We start from the raw sequence: 11,785 nt of genomic DNA on the forward strand, positions 1-11,785 counted from the left end.
GTAGAGAGTTTCAGAGAGAGCATTATGGAACCATTGACGAGAACAAAGGAATGAAATACAAGAGAAGAAAAATGGGTAGCTTTGAGAGATTAAATATTGAAGGCAGTACAGGATGAAGCAGATAAAAAGACAAGGACTAGTAGAAATTCATGGATAACGCAAGAGATATTGAATGTAGTTGATGAAAGGAGAAAATGTAAAAATCCAATAAATGAAGCAGGCGAAAAGAAATACAAACTTCTCAAAAACGAGTTCGACAGGAAGTGCAAAATGGCTAAGCAGAGATGGCTAGAGGACAAATGTAACGATGTAGAAGCATATACCACTAGGGTGGAGATAGATACTGCCTACAGGAAAATTAAAGAGACCTTCAGAGAAAAGAGAACCAGTTGTATGAATATCAAAAGCTCAGATGGGAACCCAGTCCTAAGCAAAGAAGGGAAAGCAGAAGGGTGGAAGGAGTATATAGAGAGTCTATACAAGGATGATGTACTCGAGGGCAATATTACGGAAATGGAAGAGGACATAGATGAAAATGAAACTGGAGATATGATACTGCGTGTAGAATTTGACAGAGCACTTAATGACCTAATCGAAACAAGGCCCTGAGAGAACTATTGATAGCCTTTAGAGAGCCAGCCATGACAAAACTCTCCAGTCTGCTGAGAAAGACGTATGAGACAGGAGAAATACCGTCAGACTTCAAGAAGAATATAATAAACCGAATCGCAAAGAAAGCAGGTGTTGACAGGTGTGAAAATTACCGAACTATCAGTTTAATAAGTAACGATTGCAAAATAGTAACAAGCGTACAGACGAATGGGAAAACTGGCAGAACCGACCTTAGGGAAGGTCATTTTGGATTTTGGACCCGCGAGGCAATATTGATCCTAGACTCATCTTAGAAGATAGGTTAAGGAAAGGGAAACTGGCGTTCATAGCATTTATAGACTTAGAGAAAGCTTTTGACAATGTTGACTGGAATACTATCTTTCAAATACACGGAGCAAAAGGTTATTTACAATTTGTAGAGAAACCAGATGGCAGCTATAAGAGTCAGAGGTAAAGAAAGGGAAGCAGTGATTGAGAAGGAGTGATCCAGGATTGTGATGTTATTCAGTCTGTATACTGAGCAAGCAGTAAACGAAACAAAAGAAAAATTTGGAGTAAGAATTAAAATCTATGGAGAAGAAATAAAAACTTTGACGTTTGCTGACGACATTGTAATTCTGTCAGAGAGAGAAACGACCTGGAAGAACTGCAGAACGAATGGACAGTGTCTTGAAAGGAGGATATAAGATAGACATCAACAAAAGAAAAACGGGGATAATGGAATGTAGTCGAATTAAATCAGGTAATTCTGAGGGCATTGTGTTAGGGAATTAGACACTTAAAGTAGTAAAGGAGTTTTGCTATTTGGGAGGCAAAATAACTGATGATGGTCGAAGTAGAGAGGATATAAAATGTAGACTGGCAATGGCAAGGAAAGCGTTTCTGAAGAAGAGAAATTTGTTAACATCGAGTATTGATTTAAGTGTCAGGAAGTCGTTTCTGAAAATATTTGTTTGGAGTGTAGCCACGTATGGAAGTGAAACATGGACGATAAATAGTTTGGACAGGAAGAGAATAGAAGCTTTCGAAATGTGGTGCTACAGAAGAATGCTGAAGATTAGATGGGTAGATCACATAACTAATGAGGAGATATTGAATAGAATTGGGGAGAAGAGGAGTTTGTGGCACAACTTGACTAGAAGGAGAGATCGGTTATTAAAACACGTTCTGAGGCATCAAGGGATCACAAATTTAGTACTGGAGCGAAACGTGGAGGGTAAAAATCGTAGAGGGAGACCAAGAGATGAATACATTAAGCAGATTCAGAAGGATGAAGCTTACAGTAGTTACTCAGAGATGAAGAGGCTTGTATAGGATAGAGTAGTATGGAGAGCTGCATCAAACCAGTGTCTGGACTGAAGACTACAACAACAACAGATACTCAGAAGCCTTTTCCCAAAAGAAAAATGTATAAACTGTTGGGAGAGACAAGTGACCCTAGAAAATTTAATAAATCAATTTGGTTGTCACTTACAATCAGTATACCGATAAGGCATTGTAATGTATAGACTTTCAAGATACGTTTTAATTATTCTGTTAAATATAGTAAACATTTTGTTTGAATCCTAAACTTACTTAAAATTATAACACAACAGGATGTTAACATAAATATGTTGAATGTGTGAGTGTCTGAATAACGCAATCCATTCAATAAGCAGGCATAATAAAAATTTCTCTATCTTGCCTTTTATTGGCTTTCTATAGTAGCTTTTCGCCTGGATATTTTAATGGTTTTTAATGCCTAAATTTTCGGTCTCTTGTTATTGGAATTCCGTTACTGGAAAAAAAATCTCTGATATAATAGGCTATGCTTTGCTGATCACAGTTCCCAATACTCCTTCCGGAGACAAATAGCATGACGAATATGATATATCAAATACTGAACATATAAAAATATACTAATTTGACAAACATAAAATTATGTGCAGCATTAATACAGTTTTCCACACAGGACAAATTGAACAAAAATAAAACACAGGATGGATCGAGTACATCGCTAAAAATGAAACCAGTAACTCCACAGCCAATAAACACCTTAAAGAAACAGTTCATAACATATATTTATACTAATTTTTCGACATATGTCACACATTTAGATAAATATGAAGACAAATTCGTAAGTAAGTAGACAAACAGCTAAAGAAATAGAATTCGAAAACTGTACTAGGTTCACATAACAAAATTGCGAAGTCCGAAGCTATGTAAAATTAAATGAAAGTCGTGAAAGTTTTAAGAAAATTGAAATGTGCAGAAACATGACCCAAAACTAAATACACTCGTAAGATGCTTAACCAAAATAAATCGATTCTTAAAGGTCACTCCAATAACATTATTATAGCTAGTGAGAAACGGATTTCCACAGACTAACAAGGAACTTAAATGTATATTGAAACTATGAAGCCAAGCTAAATAAGACAATCCAATAAATCAGATACCATGTTAGCACCTCTTACATTTTTATGACAGCTTCATTTTGTACAGGTTCTGCTTGCCAATGACAACAGTTCATAAATTAAGAGGAAAAAATTACAAGTGTAGTGAAACTACTAAGTGGTCCACGCCATTTATGGGAGTTGTAGATTTACATAGCTTACAAAAAAATTCTTGAGAGTCTTAGAAGAAGGAAGAAAATGGGATTGGGGTTGAGCGTAGTCTTAGAAAAATTCATTTTACTGTTTCTGATACAGTTTATTTGCAAAGACAACGCGAGGTATCCCTCACATGGTATTTACATTTACTTAACTGCTTCAGTATATCTGGGTTCAAATGGCTCTGAACACTATGGGAGGTCATCAGTCCCCTAGAACTTAGAACTACTTAAACCTAACTAACCTAAGGACATCACACACATCCATGTCCGAGGCAGGATTCGAACCTGCGACAGTAGCGGTCGCGCGGTTCCAGACTGAAGCGCCTAGAACCGCTCGGCCACTACGGCCGGCCAGTATATCTGGGGTATAACCTCATTAGAATTACACGACATTCCAGAAGCCTGGCTTTCCTTCACGTTTATGTTAAGGGGAAGATTGCTGGTAAAACCTGCAAAACAGTTTTGTGCACTAACCTCATGAACTGCTTTTTTAGAAACTGGAAACCTGTTCCTCAGTGCTCTTTTGACTATGTACGCCACCTGTGTAGCTATGGTAGAAGTCAACCCCGCGTACTTCTGTTGAGAGCGTTGTGTCTTTATGGGGATAGTGAGCGTCAGCACAGACAGTTTCCAGCCGAATTGAGTGCACCAAGGAGAAGTAATTCGAACGTTCAAATGCTATTGAGAGACACAAAATGGAGATCTGACTTGTAGTGGTTTCCTTCTACCGAAGATACCAGTTTATGCTCTCTGCCAACAAATCAAATTACTGCTCTTAGGTTCCTCGAGCAGACTGCAACAGAACTGTGTGCTCCCATTCACAGTTGATTAGGTTAACTGAGTCGATCCAGACAGTACACTCTTCATAAAATAAATTTCTTCTCTAGGCTTAAATTAGGAGCAACGATGTAAGCCCCTCGTATTGTGGAGCTCTTAGAAGATGGGCTAGGGAATCTTAGAAAGAGACCTGGATCAGTCGTGAATGTATCCTTTCACTGATGACTCCAGGATTTGTCTGACGCATCACTGTTGCGAGAGCGGCCAAATACGAAAAAGAAGCACCCAGAACGGTAGTAGGAAACGGAATGAAACTTGACAAGATGAGAACGGACGTGATGTTCTTGCAGCGTTACAAAATTGTGTCACACTTTTAAAAAAGTTGACGGTATGAGCCCACTTGACAGTATGATGTTGCACGCCCCTCGCCTGGATACACTGCACTGATTCGGTGTCACAAAGCTGCTACAACTTCTCTTGGGGCAAGGTGTCAGGGAACTGTTGTGAAGGGTCAGTGATACCCTGGATACTGGTATTGGGACGGAGTTGCTGTTCTGTCCTGGACAGATCCGGGCATTTTGCTGGCCACAGTAGTAACTGAACATCACGCAGACAGTTTGTAGAGACACGTGCAAACGATTATTGTCCTGTTGGAAAATGGCATAACGATATTGTCGCATGAAAGGTAAACTTGAGGACGCAGGATTCCCGTGGACTGAAGTCACATCCCACAACTCCCGTCACGACGTTTTCAAGAGTAACATGACTGTGCCTCTCCTAAACATGGGAAGAATAAAACCTCTGTCCAGGTCGTGGTCATACTCGCCTAAGACGATTATCCGGTGTAGTGCAGAACTGCGATTCACTGTTGAACACAATATGACTCCATTAATCAGCAGTCCGTTCTTCTTGGTCACAGCTCCAAAACCAATTGTGTTGTGTGTTAATAGTAGCCTGTACATAGGTCGGTAATTCCATAGTTGCTTGATGAAATATTGTAACTCCGACCAAAGGCGTGGGATGACACAGAATGTTACGGGGAGACTATCACTTGCTTTCTAATGGCAGGCAGAGGTGTGAAGCGAGCTCGATGTTCTTGATGCACAATATGGCGATTCTTTCTGGTAGTGGTCAGGCGCAATCAACCGGAATCTTGCCGACGGGCATGTCTGCCCTCAGGTTCCCACGCAGACCGTCATCTGGTCTCTGTCACATCTGAAATCCCCAAAAATCTGGATATTACTCGACTCGAACGCCCCAGTAATGTGGGACCTCTTTCAAACACAGTCACGTGTCTGATGCGAGTACGCTGCGCCTCCGTGTCCTTCGCAGTGATCACTCAACATCTGAAGCTGTTCACGCCCCTTGTATACACTGCCAGTCCACATAAGAGCACTACACACGAACCAGACTAATGCACTCTGAAGGCCGTTCGAACTGTCAGAATGCATTGTATCTCTAATTATTTACACACTCCTGATGATGTTTAGATATATGAATTTATATTGATATCCGACCATGGCTTTTAAGTGCTTCACCTCTTTCCTGCAGCACTGCACCAGTGTTCCCTCAAGTGTTCAGCATGGAGGTGGGCCAGTCACGTTTTGGACCTGCATTGGCGAATGTCGGATGTCTGTCACGGTTACAGAGCGTAATTTGAGGGTTGCAAAGTATCGGGACAGGATCCTCCAACCTGATGTTCAGCGTTAAAATCAATATTTCATCATTCAAATGCACAGTACATGAACATACCTTCAGGAAGAAAGCAAACGAATGAAATATCCACAAGTATATGCTGACATAAACCAAACTGAGGATGCCTACGACCACTGCTTCATCCCAGGAGCTCTCTACACACACAGCACGACATCAAGAGGGTATCATGGAACAACAGCAACCTCTTCGTGAAGATGTGAACCGCAACCAAGAAGGAGGCAAGCATTTTACAATGCACAGCGTGGAGCCATAAGGAACACAGAGGTGCAAAGATGTTCACATTTGAGGCTATTGCCCTCGTTTTGATTATTGCTTTCTTTTCATATCACAGAATTGTAATCTGTTTTAGTTTCGTAAGGGTTATTGCTTTTCTCTGTCCTCTTGAATATATGTCCACATAATTCCACCCGCCCCCTTTTATGCTTGCTGCCATGTACGAAACATTACAGATGTCGATGTTGTGTGGTCAACCTGTAATAATAGAAGAACTAAGCATACGCTGAAGCAGAAAGACTCTGTCGTTTGAAATACTTATAACTGATTGGAAAATTTCCAGCTTCTCACTATATCGTGTAAGTTGCGTCAAGGTGGAGATCCAAAACAAAACAAAAAAAGGGGTCGTAGCAGAAAGACACGCAGTGTATATAGTAGCTACACGTTTCACTCGCGAAATATTTATACATTAAGTCTGAAAGTCTTCTTCCAACTAGTGGCAGAAGAAACTATACTTTTACTACCCCGAAAATCACGTGCTTTTTGGTACTAGTTGAAGGTGAGTTGTCCTAGGATGATAAGGTACGTGACAACAGCAGTGAAAGCAGAAACTATCAGACGGCGGTCGATCTTGACAAATCCGGCGGCACTGAAGGACGTTCGAGGTCCTTGAAGCGTGAACCTTAGGAATTCAGCAAACTCAGCCGTGCGCCGCTGAGGTACCACCGATGCCCTGATGAGGATCATACCTGTGGCTGCCGCAGTGTCTTCCGCAGGCGCGCACGACAACGAGAACAGTAGGATCCTGATCCAGTGCAAGGCAAGCCATACCTCCGATACTCTCACATACTCGCCGAATGAGGGTCCCGGCACATCACTCTCAGACAGCAGCTTGACGAGAACCTCATAGGAACTGCAAGTGGCGCCACAGATGCAGAACGCGATGTCGATGGCCACGGGTAGGCCAAAGTGACTCATCAGGTGGTCGGCGGCGCGTCCCAAGGCCACGTACATCTTCTGCAGCTGCAGCAGTGAGCACCTGTAAGACAGTGACGCTCCTACAAACAGCTCTGTGCAATGGGGGGACAGGGCGTCCTGGAGGGCAGCATTCAGTCTGGAGAACCTCGCCCACATTTCCAGGACGAGCAAGATGAATTGCAGGGTGATCGTCACATCTAATCTAATCTAATCTAATCTAATCAAACAATATCACCAAAATGACTACGAGACTCACAAATGCGTTACCAAAGATGGATAAACTTACTGTTACCAAGTAGAGCAGCATTAAGAGATTAACAGCTACTACTAATCCTCCCAAAACTTTTACATATTTCACCTTCTTCGTCGGTATTTGTGTATCAACTAGTTTCATCTCCTTTATGAAATATTGTAAGTGTTGGCACCTAGACACATTACATATTCCCAAAACTGATAACGTCTTCATTTCGTCGAGTACTATTATGAAGATGTACATGGACAGCATTATCTTTGAAAGATTTGTGGACGTATTCCAATAAACAAACGTCACATGAAGGGGCAAAGACGAACTTAATGCCACTACAAAGAACCACAATGCTGATAGATTAACAATATTCTTGCAGCAAAATATCTGTCGATCTGTGCACATCGCTCCAAGGCGACATCTCGGGTTCATAGGTGCCAATCCAAAGGCTTGCCACATTCCATACAGAACACTAAAAGAAACATCGAACTTGAAGACAGTCTCTCTTCTGTAACCGTTCATGGTGTAAACGTGTATGATGTCGCTGCCAGCTTCCCCACTACTGGAATGAAAAGGTTTATTATCGGCCACCCCATCTGCGAACTCATAAATGCATTTGATCGTTTAGTCCGACAGTCACTTTAATCTCTGGAAGTTGCCACTGTTCTTCACAATAGAATGTTTACGCTGTAAGTATTCGAATTCAGAAGCACGCCCTTTGTTGTGTTGGCGTTTTTATTTGTTTTGAATAAAATATAAGCGAGTGATCGTTATCAGTGTGAATTCCAGATGAGCTAGGTGATGTATGTCTTAGTTTTTGCCATTATCGTTAAAGTATCTACAAACTTCGTTATTACTGTTCCAGCTGTCAGGCGGAGACAATTGTGCTTATAATGCGAGACAGAACATGTCATTAGCATTAATATCTTTCAGGTTTTGCCTAAATAGTGTCTCTGTTTACCGCTTGTTACACTGACATATTCCTTTTTAAGGACAATCGATTCATATGAATAATTTGCATAAGTCACACAGACTTTTAGCTGTCAGAAATAATTGCCACATAACTTAACATGCCTTAGCCCTACTAGCTTTCAGTTCCTCGTGTACGAGTGTTGTTTCTATCTGTGCAAATGAAACGCAATGTACATAAAAGGCACTGTGATTATGGAAATTTCTAAGTGGCCACAGTTTTAAGGTTCAGGAAAAGATGCAGACAATACTCTCCTGGTACAACGTTGATTGTAAAAAGATTGACAAGCAGCAAAAAACTGAAAGACAATTTTAACTTACGAAGAGGTAGTTCTTAGTAAAGTACTGAATGGAAATAAACTACAGTATGCACTGAGGAAGCAGCAGTGCTGAAGACTTTGAAGTGTATGGTATAAGTTGTAGAGCTACAAGGAATATAACTATAAATAAAATAGTAATGATGACAACATACAAAAAACTCAACAGATTAGGAAGGAAAACTTGAGGAAAATAGGAAATTGCGAAACGAGCAATACCATCCCATAGGAAATACTAATCACGTTAAAAATTTTATTAAACGTAAAAATGGTCCATAGTAGGCTACAATGAGATTTTTATTTAATCGTGCGATTAGCCAATTTCGACTAAGGGTCATTGTCAAGTACACTTGTAAAGTCTGTATTTTATGTAACTTTCAAATCACTCTTAACTACAAGTAAAATGTAGCCATATTCTGTCAATTTACGAAAGGATCTACACTACAGTGGCAGCTTTTCGAGTGAATCCATTCGTAAAATGACAGAATATGGCTACATTTTACTTGTAATTAAGAGTAGTTTGAAAGTGTCATGAAATACAAATCTTTCTAATTTTCTTGCCAATGACGCTTAGCACGATTAAATAAACATCGCATTACAGCCTACTATGGACCATGTTTACGTTTATTCAGGATCTGGAGACTGTGGATTCCCAAAGGAAAAAAGAGAAAGAAAAAATTTAAATCGTGAGCTTGCATAAAGATAATCATAACAATTACAATTGTTTATATTTTCAGTTGTTGTTCCGCCATATATATTGCAATACTGTTTATTTTGTAAATTACAATAAATAGTAATTGTCGTTTGCAACTGCACTTCAATTGCAAAAGAGGAGTAACTGATGCTCAAATCTCTAAGACAAACAGGATATATTTATTATTATTATATTTCACAATTTTATGCTCATCTTCCTAGTCATTCTTTCGATTGAAATAATTTTTCGAGAACGTTGAAAATACGGAAGAAGGTGAGGTTACGAAAATTTGGTAAAAATTAATTATAATGGAAGAAAAACCTTGACTACACGTATTCTCGTAACTCTAATAGAAAACTGTACACTTTGTATTATTGTACATCATAGTATAATATATACGAGTACACTGTCATCTTCAGCTTCCAATCCATCGTCTCTGCCAAAATGCTTGGCAGGACTATCACAACATTGAACGAATCCCAGAAATATTTATGCAAGTCATGGAATGGTTCAAATGGCTTTGAGCACTATGGGACTTAACATCTGAGGTCATCAGTGCCATAGACTTAGAACTACTTAAACCGAACTAACCCAAGGACATCACACACATCCACGCCCGTGGCAGGATTCGAACCTGCGACCGTAGCAGCAGCGTGGTCCCGGACTGAAGCGCACAGAAGCGCTCGGCCATAACGGCCGGCAATGACGTCTGTATGCGATAATTTCTATGTTGCCACATGTTCTATGGATTGCTGGTCACTTTCAGCCTAATATCGTGTGTGTTATTCACGATTTATGAAACATTTCGGTGTAATGCAGACAATTATAACAGTGAAATATTTGTTTCAATCTATTACCAGTCACTTTTTTACTTCTCCATTTAATATATTGCTAAGAGCCTCGAGCATATTTTGCTCATCAGGCGATTTAATCGCACGCGTAGAAAATTACAATCTAAAATTTACTGTTTGATAATTTGCCAACTATATGTAATTCGACTCTTCATTCGGGCATGTGTGTGTGTGTTGTCCTTAGTGTGATTAGTTCAAGTCAGATTAAGTAGTGTGTAAGTCTAGGGACCGATGACCTCAGCAGTTTGGTCCCATGGGAAGTTGCCACAGATATCAAATTTCCATTTTGCAAGCAGTCTCTTAGACCTATTCCATATTTTACAATGTCTGTCTATAAAATAGTTAATTTCAGATTATTTCACTAACATTTGTTTTCAAGCACACAGTAAAATCGTCTTATAATGAGCAAAACATGCCCGAAACGCTTAGTAATGTATTACTTTAACACACAAGTAAATAACGTGACTGGTCACTGAGGAAAACGAATAACTAATTCATAACATCCTTCCCTTCGTCCTTAGAGCAGAAATATCTCGGGAGCGAGCATCACTTACTGTAAATGTTGTCAACACTAAGCTGAAATTGTCACTTGATCCCGGGATGACGCTGTTTGCTTTGGCCAATCTACATAAGCCGTCACGTCATGTAATTCACGTCACGTCAAAATATTTCACAATGCATTTCAAATGGTGACATTTACTTAGGCCGTCAACAGACTGTCACGTTACATCATGGCACGTCGAGGTTTCTCGGGAAGAAAGTTTTGACAGTATCATCCTTTTCTGAACAACTCAAGCTATAGTAGCGGATTTCATACTTTTCTGTCTTCTTAATCTTATTATTATGCTTTATTTTCGGGGCAAACTGCAAATGCCCCATGACCATTTGGCTATTCTTTCCATTCAGTGGTCTTACACAAGCAAAAAGGATTTAGGTGTGAAATAATAGAACAGATCTGATACTGTATTTAAATACTCGTACATTGAGGTGACAATACCTCCTAATATCGTTTCGGACCACCGTTTGCCCAGCGCAGTGCAAAAAACCGACGTGCCATGGACTCAACAAGTCGCTGGAAGCCCCATGAAGAAATATTGGGTCATGCTGTCTCTATAGCCGTTCATATTGTGAAAGTGTTGCCGGTGGAGGAACTGACCTCTCAGTTGTGTCCCATAAATGTTTGATGGGATTCATGGTGGGCTATCAGGGCGGCCAATTTTTCCGGTCTAAATGTCCAGAATTTTCTTCAAACCAATCGCGAACAACTGAGAACAGTGGCATCGCACATCGCCATTAATTAACAGTTCGTCGCTGATTGGGAACATGAAGCCCACGAATGGCTACAAATGGTCTCCAAGCAGCCGAAAATAACCATTTCCAATCAGTGATCGGTTCAGTTGGACCAGAGGACACGCTCCATTCCATGTAAATACATCTCACACCATTATGGAACCACCACCAGCTTGCTCAGAGTCTTGTTGACAACCTGTGTCCATGGCCAAACTCTTTTTTTCAGTCATCTAGGGTCAAACCAACATGGTCACGAGCCCACGAGAAGCTTTGGGGCGATGTCGTTCTGTTAGCAAAAGCACTTGGGTTGGTCGTCTGCTGCCATAACCCATTAACGCCAAATTTCGCAACACTGTCGTAACGGATACGTTCGTCGTACGTCCCACATTGATTTCTGTAGTTTTTTGACGCAATCTTGCTTTTCGCTTAGCACTGACAACTGTACGTAAACGCCGCTACTCTCTGGCATTATGTGAAGTCTGTCGGGCACTGCACTGCCTTTAGTAAGTCGTAATTTCTTAAACGTGTTATTCT

At 40.4% G+C, this 11,785-nt stretch overlaps 1 protein-coding gene across 1 annotated transcript; it reads right to left on the reverse strand.

The window, feature by feature from the left end:
• Positions 1-6,457: 6,457 nt before the first annotated feature.
• On the reverse strand, positions 6,458-7,042 carry LOC124775870 (gustatory and pheromone receptor 32a-like). The gene has a single exon (XM_047250704.1). It carries the CDS (start codon positions 7,040-7,042, stop codon positions 6,458-6,460), a length of 585 nt encoding a protein of 194 aa, XP_047106660.1.
• Between the last annotated feature and the right edge of the window lie 4,743 nt (positions 7,043-11,785).

Source organism: Schistocerca piceifrons, chromosome 2, assembly GCF_021461385.2.
Source record: "Schistocerca piceifrons isolate TAMUIC-IGC-003096 chromosome 2, iqSchPice1.1, whole genome shotgun sequence".
NCBI classification, from domain to species: Eukaryota; Metazoa; Arthropoda; class Insecta; order Orthoptera; family Acrididae; genus Schistocerca; species Schistocerca piceifrons.

What these genes read in the sequence shown, in the direction of transcription:
- LOC124775870 (XM_047250704.1), bottom strand. Translation starts at nt 7,042, where the DNA reads ATGTGGGCGAGGTTCTCCAGACTGAATGCTGCCCTCCAGGACGCCCTG.